Here is a 15603-nt window from a genome sequence, read left to right on the forward strand (position 1 = left end):
TTAAATTATAAACAATCTTTTATTTGAAATATTAGAGAATTTATAATTTGTATTTGAATAATTAATTTATATGGATATACGTCGTAACTATTTTCTTACTGTATTTAAATATTGCGTCAATCTTTAAAATCACTGATCATGATGAAAAAGAAAAGTTGATTAAATGATTTTTTCTTTTCTCGATTTTATTATTACACTTAAAAACCTAATTCTTCTGCATTTTTTTGAGTAATTTATTATTAAAATAGTCAATAAATTAATTTTTAGAACTTGTTATCGTCTGAAAATATCGAAATTCGATCTTACTTAATCTATCTAAATAAATAACAAATTTTAAATAATACATTTTATTTGAAATAAGAATAAAGAATAGAATTTAATTTAAAATTTTTTCAAAAAACATTAGAAATACAAAAAATACAAAAATGAAATGAAAAATTAATTCAATCAACAGCCAAATAATGAAGTAATTCGAAGGAAAAATCATTGATTCTTTTTCAAAATCAAGAAGACACGAGATTGATCAGAGATTTAATTAAAAAATTTAAATTGTCTTTAATTTTTCCTTTCAATTAATTTCTATCCATATGAAAGTTTTTTTTCTTCTCAAAATTTCTCTGATCTTTCTGATGATTAACATATACACCTCATGCACGTATAATTAATCGATAATGAATTTATTTAACGAGTAGCCAATTTGTTTGTATTAAAATGCAAAATAAAACGAAGATTTCAAAAAAGATAAAAATATTAAGATTAAAATATTATACAGAAATATGATAAATACAGTATAATTCTCATAGAGAAGTACGAAGGAGGGATAAGGTATAAAAGAAGAAGAGAAAGTGGATTGTACGAAGTCAGACGATGCTCGAGTAGCAGACGAAGAACTATGACTTGTTCTTTCTTAATTGTATACTAGCAACGAAAGTATAATAAGAGAAACTACTGAATTTACTACCGTTTCTTTGTTACTTATTATCTTTGTATTCGATGTTTCGAGTAAAATTTAAAAAATCTTTCTATTATTATTCTTGTGAAGAAAATGGTTAATGGGGAAACGAAACGTTCGTAGTCAGACGTGTCTACAATACAATATATTGTAAGAAAAAGAAAAATATTTGTTTGATACAATTTTCATTTCCGATATTCGACGATATCAAAAATTGATTAAATAAAGAAATAATTTTGTATTCAATGTAAAATTTAAACAAATTATTATTCCTATAAAATAGGTAAGATAAATAAGATAAATAAGGAGAAACGGATCGTTTGCAGACAGACGCGTCCACTATAATACAATCAAAAGTAAAGAAAAAAAAAAGAAGTATTAAAATAATTATCAACAATTCTTTGAGTTCAAATTGAAATTGTTAAACGAATCGACTAAATCTCAACGAATTTTATCGATTAATTAAATCTTAAGAATATTAAATTAATATTTATTAACACATATGTCACAAAAAAAAAGTTATTGAAACAAATATTTTCCAATAAAACTTTGCAACTCGATTAATCTGACACAAAAATACGACACTCTCTTTCGAAGAATTCAAGGAAACATCTCACGATGTTGATACAAATTACAGAAACGATTAAAAAAAAAAAAAAAAAGAGAAAGAAAGAAAAAGAATGAAATCCACATTGGCCGTGTTGCAATTTATCACGAAGTAGATACTTACAAGATACTTACAACTCGAAACGTAGTAATCAAGATCGAATGTTCAACTTTGCTCGCATATTTTGTCACGGATCGAAGGATTTCGATCTTTTACTTTCGCCGTCTCGAAGTAAAAATCGCGGAAATCAGTTTGACCGATCGTTTTCCCTCTTTTTTCTTTTCATCCCCTACCTACGGATCGCAGCGCCAATGCTCGATGGCGGAAGAACGCCGATCTAACGTGGATCGTTTCGTTTCGCAATTAACTTTTTACTCGGTGATTACTATTTCGATCCACCGGTTACCGCCGGTTTTAACGATCGAGCGAAGCGGTCATTGTGGAATTTCTTATTTGTTAATAGACCGAGATCAGTATTCGGGCGTCGATGTGGATAATTGCACTGGCATGCGTGCTCTCCTCCACAAAATTCGATTAGGAATCGCTTCGAATCGAATCGAGTTTCTCACAGAGATAATTATGGACTAAAAGGAAAGGAAATTTTTCAAACAAATTTCAGATAAAAATCAAAATTAATTGTTGATATAGGTAGAAAAATATAATTTTTTAAATGCACGATCGAATTTTCGTTCGATCCAGTGTACAGCACAATGGTAATTCGGAAGTCTCTGAAAGATTCTTTGAGAAACGATTAGATCTTTCTGTCAAAGTAGAATTTTGTGAAATTTTTTGCTTCTTTTTTTAAAATTTTTATCGCGTTTCCATCAAATTGGCGAGTTTCGAAGACTTTCCAACACTTTCTTCAAGTAGACTGTAAAATTGCATCAATATTCATACGTAACGTTAAAATTAACAGCACGTAACAATTCAACTGAGAATCGTTCGATTTGCAATGCAAAACGATATTGCTGACACTAGTTGATTTTACGACATCACATGGAAAAATGGGAATTGTGGTGAATTAATATTAACGTTGCTTTTGACGTAGTCTCCTGAGATTTTAAATTTATTTCATACAATTGAGGAATATAGAAAAAAATGACACAGATAATAAATTGTTTAATTTAATTTTAAAACTATCTCAATATTACATTATTGTACGTAAGCATATTACTTAAAAAAAAATATGTCAAAATCCTTCTCAAAATAATTAAATATAAGTTAAGTTTAAAAGTATCTCTTGATTTGTAAAAAATGGAGAAAAAAATTATCGATTAATGGCGTTTGAAGCTGTGGCGGGAAAATTGAAAATCGTATCCTCCATTTCTAAATAATTCGAATTTTTTTTACTTGAAACCATTTTTTAAATTCATTGCACTAGAGATTGAGAATTATTAATATTATTATATTTGCGATTCCCATAAATTTTTTCAAGAATATAAAAGTAATAAATTAAAATTGATTTTTATGAATTTTCCATCTCTTACACGTGTCATAAAATTTGTACAATTTGTCTTTGTAAATTTTCCATGCATTTTCCTCCTTTCTCCTTGCTGTTTCTTTGATCGATTCTCTAATAATTTGCTACATCCCTTGATGAAACTTGTTATTACTCGTTACAGACATTTGCTTCGTTAAAAAACGTTATACAAAATATTATACAATTAAGCAATCTGAATTTGTGTGAATGGCGTAACATTTACTATGATTTACGATTGTTTACGAACTTACACGGTTTGTAATTTCACTGGCGCGCACATTTCTCATTTTTACAACTAACGCGTGTAATTGTAAATTCTTTACGTTATAATTCTCATGTATTTGTCATTACATAAAGAAATTCTTCGAGGATTCTTGAAAATAAAATAAAATATTTTTTTCCTTTAATACATGTTTCTAGGCCGTCTTGAAGAATGATTTGCTAATTTATTACGTTTATGTATTAAAAAACATCTATTTATACATTTTAATTTGATTTTATTCTTCTTCTTTTCCACTCAATCAATTCCATTCTTATAATATTCTTTCATAAAATGGCGTATTATTATTCATTATCATTCAGGATTTAATTTCAAGATTATTTGTCACTAATAATTTTTTTTCCACCCAGTCACGTAAATTATTCTTCTTTTATTTCTTCTCCTAGTCTGCAATTCTAAATTCAATTTTTAAATTCTTTTATTCGAAGCTTCTTCACTTCAAATTTAAACTCCTACATTTCTGAATTTTTCTGAATTTAATACTCAAAGATCCTTCGATCGCTAAAATAACTTAAACTTCATACATTCACTTTCAAGCATGCGATATATTTAACCAAAAATACTTCAGAATCATTCTCAATATTCACTCGAACGAAATTCTCCAAATTAAAACACGCCAAAACTCGTTTCATCGCCATCTTCGCACCCTTCTCCTCCTCCTCTAATTAAATCAAAAACTTCAATTTGCTCCACTTCCACTCCTTGCCTCTAAAATTTCTTTATCTTTTCTATCTCTCTTTTCCATCTCTTTATAGAATTCGAGCAACGAGGGAACGAAATTGGCGAAATTGGCGAAGGAAAAACGGATGGATCGTGGCAAAAGGCGATTCGACGCCAAGTACCACCGTTCTCCAGCCATCGACATCGGCACTATGGACTGGACCAATGACCGACAACTGGCACGAGGTAATCAACATGTCTGATTGCGATAAGGCAATCCTTGCACACCGTTGCTCGGGGATCGTGGGTTTAGATATCATCCCCCCGTCTTTCGATCGGTTAGTCGTCCAGTATCTGCCGCGATGCACGCTCTTCTTCCACGTCTTTGGTACGAACGATTTTCTCTTTCTCCTCTCGAGTCCATCCTAGCACAAGTGCAAGTATATCCAAGTTTCAATTATCATATTATTTGTGGTTCAACGCAATGAGGGAAGGTGGAAATGTGGTGTTTGTGGTGCGAACAACTGAATCGAATTTTGTTAATGTATTTACATCGAAGAGGGAAGTATCGATGCGTTTGTTAAATTGTGAGCGATGGAAATTATGAGTTAGATCAATAATGATACGATAAAACAGTTTGTATCACTTTTACTCTCTCTGGAATTGATCTCTTGAAACGATGATATATATATCTAACATCCTGTATGTACAATTTCTGAGTTAAATATTAAAAATGAGGTGTTAAAGAAAATAAAAGATTGTGAAAGTTCAGAAGTTTATTTTTCTTAATCTTGACTTGTTGACAGGATAATTCAAATAAATTATAGGTTTTATATATATATATGTATAAATTGGTGGTAGTTTTTGAATTTTATTTGATTGAGAAGCATCAGATATCAAGTGAAACAATCAAAATCTTAATTTTGGAAAATATATACAAAATAGTTTGTTTTAGAAATCTCTTTTGTTCAAACAATCTATGTTTTTTTACACTTTTTTAAATATTTCAAATATCAATCAACTGTCCACGTCTTGATTTGTGTTGACAGAGGATAGATTTTTCTATACATAAATTGATGATAGTTTTTACACTTTTCTGAATATTTCAAGTATCAATTGTCCACGCAATTCCATTCAATTAACGAACGTCACCGGTCAGAGATATATTATGCAGAAACAAAAGTAATATAAATACACAATTTACATTTAAAGATACAAAACACGGAAGAAATAAAGTTTCACAAGCCGCGGATCGAATATGTTTGCGGTTTAGAAATGCAATAATGATGTAATAATGCTATATTTCATTTACATTAAATTTAATTTTAATTCGTTCAAATCGATAATAATAATAATCTGATAGATTACCATTTGAATAAATTATCGTACTACATAGAATCTTTAAATTGATTGAAATTGTTTATTCTTAACAATCCTTTTAATATTTCTTTCTAATTCTATTTTGATTTATAAATAATTAATAATTACATTATTTATAATTAATCGTTATAATTAGAATTTTTCAAATTGTACATTAAGAACGTCTTAATAACATAATATGTATAGCCTTGATTCATTTTTAATAAGTTTTTTTTATTAACATTTTATTAACATCCACTTAAATATGTATCTATCGTATAATCGATCGATTTAAATGCAGAATTTCTTATTAAACGTTGATACGAGAACACAAACATGTAATTATTCTTCATTATTTAAAATTATTAAGATCAAATTTTAATAATATTTAAACAAATTTTTTTTTTTTTTATTATATAATGATATTTATATCTTAAGATTTTTTTTCTTTCAACGTTGGAAAATAAATAATAAAAATGGAAAATAATTTTCTTATAATTAATATAAATTTCTTATATTAATATAAACAAATGTTATTAAATTTAAAAAAAAATGTTATTTTATCGTTCCTTGTTAATTAAGATAGATCAAGGTTAAAAATTATATTTATATTTCTACAAATACTTAATAATGCGATCAACTGATGTTTTTCTATGTTTTTTTCTTTTTTTTTTCTAGCCTAATGGCACTTCTAGTTCCTGTAATCTTCGCCGTTTTACGTAAGTATTTCTTTATAATATCATCATCTTTAATCTTTAATAATTAATTTTATTTTAAAAAATAGAAGGATCTCTATATTGATTATATATTATTAAGATATTTTTATATCTTTATATATTTTCTATATTCATTCGTTTGAATTCGTAAATGGCAATAAGATTATAGCAGATTATAAATTATGATATCCATCTTTTTTTTTAACAAAATTATTCACGAATAATCTTAAAATAGATTCTATTTTTCATCTGTTAAAAATTCCTTCCATTTTTAACATTAAACCATTTATTTCTATTTCGAATTGATTACAAATTACAAGCTAATTTTGACGTCAGTCAAATGAATTAATCTCGAGAGTTTGTTTTCACAGACAGAGATCTTCGTGAAAAGACTTTTGAGAATCGATTGCAAAATTTCGATTTAATAGCGATTCTTCGAGAAAAATAGAAGTATGTCGCGTGCATTTTAAACATGGTTTCGACATTGTATCGTGCCACTTTTCAAAGAGGGCCACGACCTTAAACTCGTTCGATGCAAGATCGCCAATCCGATGCACTATTTTTTCACAAATCGATTGAATGGGATTCGTGAAAATTTGAATTTCGAAAAAATTAAATAATGTAAATATTCTAAAAAATAATCAAATTCCGAATCACGTGCTTGAAATTCTATCTATTATCTTCGAAATTAAAAATACGTGAATAATTATCAATATTATTAATCAAAATTGTATTTCTCGAATTTTTTTACATTTTACGATATCGTTTGTGATTATCTTCACGCTTCGAAAATCAAGAAAATTTCCATTAAAAAACGAATCATTAACTTGCAATTTTACTAATTTACCATAGAAATTAATAAAAAAATTCATCGTTCAAAATAGTATCAACTTCAACAAAATATTATTATTCATCTCTTTTCATTTCCTCTATAATTTTTTAATTCCCCTAGATTCCCTTAATTTCCTTGTGCTCCAAATCCATCTCTCGAATTCTCCCTTTTTCACTTCCAATTCCCTTTTTATCTGTCCAACCAACCAAGGAACGGATTCAATAATTAGTCAATTGAACAATTGAATGGCACAGCGTCGTACATAAAACCGTGCAAGAAGAGAGATCCGGACATAAACGAGTGCATCACGAGATCGATCGATCAGCTTCGCGACAAATTATCGGCTGGAATACCGGAATTCGAGGCGCCACCCATCGAGCCCCTGTACCTCAAGCAAATTCGCCTGTCCAGGGGACCGGTTGGAGCAAGACTTGACGTCAATCTCACGGATTTGCGGGTAAATTTGCGGAATGTCGATCGTTCCACATCGATCGACATTACTCTTTTTTATAATTTGAAAAAATATCTAAGTATATTTACGCTCACAATCTTGCACACAAGTATTTCGAAACGCGAGAGAATAATAAAATCGATATATAATGGGATCGATTATTCTAAAGGATTTTTCTTAAATATTGGAAAAAAGGGAACTAATAAAGGATTAATAAAAAAAAAGATCGTGTTACGATTGATTGATAAGTTTTTCGTGGAAAAAAATTTGGATTTCTGGAGCAATAAATGAGATACGATAATGTGATATTTCCTGATATTTTCTTGTATTACTTTTTTACATTTTTACTATTTTATTTTACAGGTGTTCGGCCCATCCACATTCAAAGTTCGAGATCTCAAAGCGGATGTCGAGAACGTGGTCTTCACTTTCAAGGTCAACTTTGAGAAACTCCATTTCCAAGGGAAGTATCAGATCGACGCGAGGGTGCTTTTGCTCAAGCTGACGGGGGAGGGAAACATTACTGGAACCTTTAGTAAATAAATTTCTTTTTTTCTTTCTTTTCTAACCGATTTTTTAGAGTTTTCTATTTTTTTTCTCCTAATGAATATTTAATTTTTCACCTCTATTTTTTTTTTAAGCCGACTATGATTCAGACGTCGTTTTACGGGCGCGCAAAGTGTACAGAGACAATGATATCTATCTCAACTTTGAAAGAATGAAAGTAAAGATCAGAATTGGCAAAGCACACTTGCATCTTAGTAATTTGTTCGGCGGTGATACTGTTCTTGGTAAGTTAATTATAATTCTTCGAATAATCTTTTTTTTTTTTTTTAATAATAAATTAGATTCTCAATGAATTAGAAAATAAGTTAAATCTCGTATTTACGAATAATTCAAAATAAAAATGATAATCGGAATTGAATTGTGAAATTTGATTGAAAATGATTGAAAGATTAATAGTTAATGTATAATTTCATTCATTTCTTTCTTTCTTTTTTTTTTTTTTTTTTTTTTTAAGCTGCAGCCACCCATGATCTGTTGAACAACAACAATGCATTATTCTTGGACGAGATCACTCCAGTATTGGAAACATCCTTGGCGGATCTTTTCACAAACGTGGCCAACAAGATCACAAAATCTTTCACGTACAAAGAATTGTTTCCGGATGATTGAATCTCCCTTCCATCCATCTTTATCTTCGTCTTGTAAAAATTTGTACAGTTGCATTTTCTATTAATTTTTCAAACGGGTTTTCATAATTAACATATAATCGTACGTATAGAAATTTTGTACAATCGAAGGGAAGTTTTTAAATTATAATAAAATTTTAGCAATTTGTTAATTTTATAATTAAAAGAATAATATTTATATATATATAAAGAGAGAGAGAGAGAATTATAAATGTACAATATATTTTGTACATAAAGTTTGTAAAATTATTTGGTGTTTTGAATATAGTATGAAAATAGAATGTACATTTCTATGTAATATTATAATAAAAATGAAATAAGATTTATTGAAACATTTATTCAATTTATAATTAAATCTATTAAACCAGATGATTGGAATATAATCATGACAAAATTACAAGTTGATTATTTTCTAGCTTTTAAAATCATACTTTTTCGTGTAATAAAATAGATGAATAATTATCGTCAATCATTTAATCATTGAAATTTTCTTTTTTAATAATTTTAAATGAAAAAAAATTTACAATCACAATAAAAACATAATTTTTCCCATAAGATATATATAAAAATATGAAAAATTTAAGAATACTAAGTTAATTATTATAAAAATTAATATATGATTACACAACAATAAAAATAATTAAAGCAAGAATTATCTATTCCATTTTTAATTTATCATTATAATACTATTGTAATGATCAATCATACTATGATGCATTTTAATATATATACCATGTATCAAAACTATTAAAAATAGATCTACTATCATTATCATAACGATTTAATTACTTATAAGTACGAGAAAAATCGAAAAAGAAGATTCTCTTTTTTTCAACACGTTTCTATTCAATTTCTTTTCTTTCCTTTCCTTTTTCTTTTTTATTTTCAACATCAATCTATTAACACTATTTTCAACATCGAGCAATTGTATACAACACGAAGTTTCAAACTTTTAATTATTCTTTAATATTTTTAACACGAAAAATTTCTCATTCCTCTCAATCATTTATCATTTTTAATCCACTATTCAATTATATACAATATATTTCATCTGTGCGAAATATCACGATATTATTACACTAATTTATTATCTCTTCTTAACGAAACGTGTCGAACTCATAATTAAACTTCTTGCATCTTAATCTAACGGACTAGGGAAGCAATTCTTGTTTCGTGAGAACGCTCAACGCTCTCGCGACCAATGCTCTGCTCACGGTCGCCGCTGTGTCCTCGATAATAGGACTGGCTATGTCCAGGACTAATCGTGGATTCGAGTTGAAGAATGTCGCTGCGGCCTCGGCTGGAAAGGAAGAAATTCAATGGGGAGAAGAGCGAGAAAAGATTGGGGAAAATAATTAAAGCAAAAGCCTTTTCACAAACGTGTGAAATTGTTTGTTGAATTTTTTTGAAAGGAAAGATTAATCGAAACTGGAAGAAGGACTATCATAATACGTAATATTTTCAAGATTAATATCAGAAGAAAAAAAATCGAACTTACCCGCTGCACTATGATTGGGAGGTGCTTTCAATTCGATGTTTCCACTTTCAACCCGAATTTTCGTCACCAACTTGTCGATCTCGATCTTTTGCACCCCCTTCGCGTCCGTCACTTCCTTGCCCTGTGCCTGCACGTCCACCTTCGTGTCAGCTTCGTGCCGGAAGGAAAGAGGATCAATTATAGAAGAAACACTCTCTATCTGTCTATTTCTTTCTTTACATTAAGCACCCCTGTATACTGCCCTCTTTTACCACCACGATTCCGTTCTCTGTCCACATGACATAAGGATAAAAATTTCACTCACTGAAATTCCCTCTGAAGTTACCAGCCCCGTTCAACGGAAGCAGTAGCAGCCTTCCCTGAACGTCGTAGTTGCCGTTCATGTGCACGTGCGGCAGTCGAACCTTGATGTTCACCGACAGATCGTTCGGGTTCGCCTTCAAATCGTCGATCGCGAAATTCGTTGCGCCATAAACGCGGATCTGGCTCATGTTCGCCTTGATCTTCAACGTCTCCAGGTTTCTGTCCACCGTCAACGAGGGTAGGAAAAGCGGGTCCAGGGCGGGCAGCTTCAAGGAGGGGATACCGTTGGCCAGGTAAGGGGTTATGGCGTTCAATTGTTGGAGCACGCACACGTTGTATTGTATCAAGTCGTTCGTTCGTGGACACGGCCTTACACCAGGCGCTGGGAACAAGAAAAGTTTTTTACGAACGGGAAAGATTGAAAAGGGAAATTTTTTTTTTTTTTTTTTTTAAAATACGTAAAATTAATATTAATATGGGGTCAGTTCGTAAGATTTTTTTCTTTTAAAATATGTAAAATTAATAACGTATAATTTTATATTAATAAAATTAATACGTCAGAACGTATTTGTAATTTCGTTTTTATGAATGAAAAAAATTGAAAATTTGGGGAGAAACTTTTTTCTTTTGAAACACGTAAAATTAATATTAATAAAGAGTTAGAACATTCATAAGTTCGTTTTTACGAATGGAAAAGATTGAAAATTTAGGGAGAAACTTTTTTTTTTCTTTTAAAACACAAAATTAATATTAATATGGGGTCAGAATATTTTTGTAATTTCGTTTTTACTAATGGAAAAAATTGAAAATTTGGAGAAACTTTTTTTTTCTTTTAAAATATATAAAATTAATATTAATATGGGGTCAGTTCGTAAGTTCGTTTTTACGAATGGAAAAGATTTTTTTCTTTTAAAATATGTAAAATTAATATCAATACGTCAGAACGTATTTGTAATTTCGTTTTTACTAATGGAAAAGATTGAAAATTTGAAGGAACTTTTTTTTTCTCTTTTAAAATATATAAAATTAATATTAATATGGGGTCAAAACTTTCGTAAGTTCATTTTTATGAATGGAAAATTTGGGGAGAAACTTTTTTTTTTCTTTTAAAACACAAAATTAATATTAATAAAGGGTAAGAACATGTTTGTAATTTCGTTTTTACTAATGGAAAAGATTGAAAATTTGGAGAAACTTTTTTTTTCTTTTAAAATACATAAAATTAATATTAATATGGGGTCAGAACATTCGTAAATTCATTTTTACGAATGGAAAAAATTGAAAATTTGGGGAGAAACTTTTTTTCTTTTAAAACACGTAAAATTAATATTAATAAAGGGTTAGAACATGTTTGTAATTTCGTTTTTACTAATGGAAAAGATTGAAAATTTGGAGAAACTTTTTTTTTCTTTTAAAATACATAAAATTAATATTAATATGGGGTCAGAACATTCGTAAGTTCATTTTTACGAATGGAAAAGATTGAAAATTTGGGGAGAAACTTTTTTTCTTTTAAAACACGTAAAATTAATATTAATAAAGGGTTAGAACATGTTTGTAATTTCGTTTTTACTAATGGAAAAGATTGAAAATTTGGGAAGGAATTTTTTTTCTTTTAAAACACGTAAAATTAATATTAATAAAGGGTTAGAACATGTTTGTAATTTCGTTTTTACTAATGGAAAAGATTGAAAATTTGGGGAGAAACTTTTTTTCTTTTAAAACACGTAAAATTAATATTAATATGGGGTCAGAACGTGTTTGTAAAGAGAAATATTGAAATATTTGTAAGTATAATAGTAATTGGAATGGAAGGAGAACTGGAAGGGAACAGAGGAAGAAACTATCGAGGTTTCTCTTCCTATCGAGTTTCGCAAAGTTTCTAAAAGATTGGAATTTTCGTTCGAGTTACCAAACTTCCCTCATTAGCAAAACTTCCTTTTACCTTGCGAAAGGGGTCCTGTGGCACTTCTATCCAACCAGTGAAAACCACACTGCTCGCGTGTTTCTTAAAGCCTATAATTATTTTAGCTGCACTCGGTTTCAACAATTTGAATGACCTGCTTTCCTTTGCTTAAACGACCAGTTAAATATCTAACAAAATTAATCTTTCTATAGCTTTTACGTTTGTTTTATTATACTAACCGTTTCATTGTAGTAATTACTTATTGTATCATTAAGTCGTAATATTCTTTTTAATTCAAACTCGTAAATTATTCGCAATAAAATAATTTTGAGATTACATTTTTTACATCTCCTCTATTTTATAATGTATATTCTCTTTCTTGTACCATAATTTTGTACTTCTACTTTTTCTTATCTACACATACACCAATTCAAATTCAATTTCACACGTTCCACAGAATCCAGAAATTTATCGCGGAAAATTTAATTTTTTTCGTGTAAAAATCTATCAAAATTTTTACATTTTTTTTTTTTTCAGTGAAAAATTGGCTACCTATACGTACACCTATGTGCATAAAAATCGCGAAACGGAAATCGGCGAACGAGATCAACGTACCAGATCGAAGCGTTGGGTTACTGAACGATCAACGATGATGATTAAGGAGTCACGGTAGAGCGGTTTTTTTTCTTGTTGGAGGCCAAATCTAAAATCGAAAGTGGATACACGCTCGATAGAAAGTGAAATTACGCTCGTTTTTTCTGCGACCGTAAAGGAATAAATTCTCGGGGATCATCAAGAAGAGAGCACACGTGTTTGAGAAAGGATCCGTGCAATGATCGATAAATCATATCCTATAGCTGAGAAAAGTGGATCTATTCGAGATACGAAGGAGAATCGTTATTTGAGTCGTTTCTTATTCGAAATTTTAAAGGATTGATTGATGAACGAGAGATGAAAGTCGAAGTGTTGTTGAAAGATGATAGTGATTTTAATTTCAAGTGTAGAAAAATTGATAGAAGAGGGATGGAAATCGAGGTGTTGTTCAGAGATGACAATGATTTTGATTTGGAGTGTAGAAAAATTGATGAGAAGAAGGGAGGAAAGTCGAAGTGTTGTTGAGAGATGATAATGATAATGATTGGGAGAGTAGAAGAATGTGTGGAATTTGTGGAAAGTATGTATGTAAATACTTGCAGAATGCAAATGGCATGCAGATAAACAAAATATCCAATTCTTTTCGTAATTTAATATTTTCTTTGTTAATAATAATAATAATAATTTAAAGGATAAAATAGATTTATATTTCATTTCTAAATAATTGCAAAGTTACTTTTATTATTACGTGAAAAAAATTGGGATTCTTCCTTTGTGAATGATTTGAAGTTGATTCAATGAATGTTTGATCAATATCGAGTTATCAAGAATAAATTTAGTAAAAGAAAAAAGAATCAAAAATTATTAATTATTCGCAAAATATTTGTCATCTAAGTTTTCTATGGTATACTAAGATTGATTAGAAACCCAATATGGCAAGATGTCAGTAAAGTGTCAGGTTAGCAGCACCTGAGCTTGCATTTAAACTATTATGGATCAACGTTACGTTTCAATCTTCTTTTTCTTCGATCGATTTACATAATTGATTTTTGTTTTTTTAACGTAACGCCATTATGAAATCGAATCGAGAGATAGTTGATTCGATATTTCGTCATTATCCTTCCTCCTATTTAAATCATACATCATTTGTGGCGTTGAAGAAATTGATTTATATGCAATCTGATAAATTGTTATTTCTTAATTCTAGCAAGTGATTTTTTTTTTTAAACTTATTATTAATAGTTGAATAAAAATATATAATTCAAACGTGAAAGGAATTCTAATACGAGCTCGATTCCATTTTCTGATTCCCTTTCCCTATGGAAATGGATCGATTCCATTCACCTTAAAAACGACTCTTGAAACCTCTCGATACGTTCATTGCGTCATATTTTATACAACGTGTCTTTTAAGGTGTCAAGCTTACGCGAGATTGAAAGTTCTTTGATCTGATGAATTTTTCAAATATAATTTTTCCCTCAATTTTGCTGCACCCTTTTTTCTTCAAATATTTCAACAAAAGGAATTGAAAACAATCCTTGTCAATTTTCTTATTTCACAATAATACAGGAAGTGTTTAATAATCTTAAAAATCTTTGATTTTCCTTTGATAAGTGAATATTTTCTTTAACATTATCCATTATTTTTATAATTAATTATCCATTATTTTCAAAGATTATATCTTGAAGCTATGAGAAGATCTTGCGAAATCGAAGAGAATTATTTTTATCATGAGAAAAAGAGAGAAAATTCTACTAATCGTTCCATTCATTCTATAATTTATTAAAAGAAACAAAGAATCATACAAATTATCATCTCACTTAATCTTCTCTCTATCCTTTCAAAAGGAAAAAAATTTCTACAGAAGTACGCAACACAGATCAAGATCAAAAAATAAAATATCTCGAGAGAAATTTGAAAATCCTGGAAAAATTAAACAAACTTGACGACGAATTTAATCTCATCCTCTTCCTATTATTCGTAATAATAAAAAAAAAAAACCATTCCAAAATATACATCTCAAAAAAAATTTGAAAGAAGAAACGAAACTACACGACACACTGCTCGACTTAACAACACTTAATCCCCTTAAATATCCTCTTCTTAAAAAAAAGAAAAATCCAATGGAAAAAATTGGAAAAAACGCAACACACGTGGATGAAGAAAAGAAAAAAAAAAAATATACATCTCGTTCGTTGAAAATGTCGGTACTCACGCAGTTCGGCGAAGGCAGCCCCGGTGATCCAAGCGGAGATGAGGGCGAGCCCGATTAGAGACGTCATCCTTTCGACTGGCTGGTGTCGGGAGGACGCAACGTGGTCAACGTTGTATCGTTGGAGGAATCGAAATTAGCAACAGCGATATCGAAAATGCGTGCGATGGCCCGCGCGCCACGGTATATATGAACTAACGCCACTTTCTCCGAGTGAGCAGAGCCGCCCCACTCGCAGCGATGGTAAAATTTATCACGGTAGAATGCCTCCTTTTAACTCAGTCAGGGCCGTACCGCGTGTACCCGTTTTGTTATTCGATAGAATTCGCGATAACCTGCACGCGGAATCGTGCGGAGGTAGGTCAGGATTGATAGGTCTAATGGCGGGTGGAGAAAATTTTCGAGAAACGTTCGGACGCGTTAATCGGGATTTTTCCATTTTTTATGGAACTTTGAGAGATGTTCGATGGGTGGTCTCGCGTTTTCGAAGGAAGTTTGAAGGAAGGACTTGTACTTTGGGTATTCGAAGATTCGATGCTTTGGCTTCTTTTCTTTCAATT

The 15603-nt window shown here is 29.9% G+C and overlaps 2 protein-coding genes across 3 annotated transcripts; one reads left to right on the plus strand and one right to left on the minus strand.

Annotated features, from left to right (window-relative positions):
• The first annotated feature begins 4269 nt into the window (after positions 1–4269).
• LOC122716303 (protein takeout) lies at positions 4270–8669 on the plus strand. 2 transcript variants are annotated; one of them, XM_043939235.1, is made up of 6 exons: positions 4270–4367; positions 6017–6057; positions 7141–7343; positions 7701–7872; positions 7979–8128; positions 8359–8669. In XM_043939235.1, exons 1-6 carry the CDS (start codon positions 4342–4344, stop codon positions 8511–8513), a joined length of 747 nt encoding a protein of 248 aa, XP_043795170.1. In that variant the 5' UTR covers positions 4270–4341; the 3' UTR covers positions 8514–8669. The 2 variants fall into 2 exon arrangements, with proteins under 2 accessions (XP_043795170.1, XP_043795171.1); XM_043939236.1 differs by having other exon boundaries at positions 4343–4415.
• A 784-nt stretch (positions 8670–9453) lies between these two features.
• On the minus strand, positions 9454–15113 carry LOC122716309 (circadian clock-controlled protein daywake-like). The gene is made up of 4 exons (XM_043939245.1): positions 15047–15113; positions 10333–10713; positions 10029–10178; positions 9454–9830 (listed from the first exon to the last, which is right to left on the minus strand). Exons 1-4 carry the CDS (start codon positions 15111–15113, stop codon positions 9682–9684), a joined length of 747 nt encoding a protein of 248 aa, XP_043795180.1. The 3' UTR covers positions 9454–9681.
• Positions 15114–15603: the final 490 nt, after the last annotated feature.

The sequence above is a fragment of the Apis laboriosa genome, unplaced genomic scaffold, assembly GCF_014066325.1.
Source record: "Apis laboriosa isolate Shangri-la unplaced genomic scaffold, ASM1406632v1 scaffold43_cov150, whole genome shotgun sequence".
Lineage (NCBI taxonomy): Eukaryota > Metazoa > Arthropoda > Insecta > Hymenoptera > Apidae > Apis > Apis laboriosa.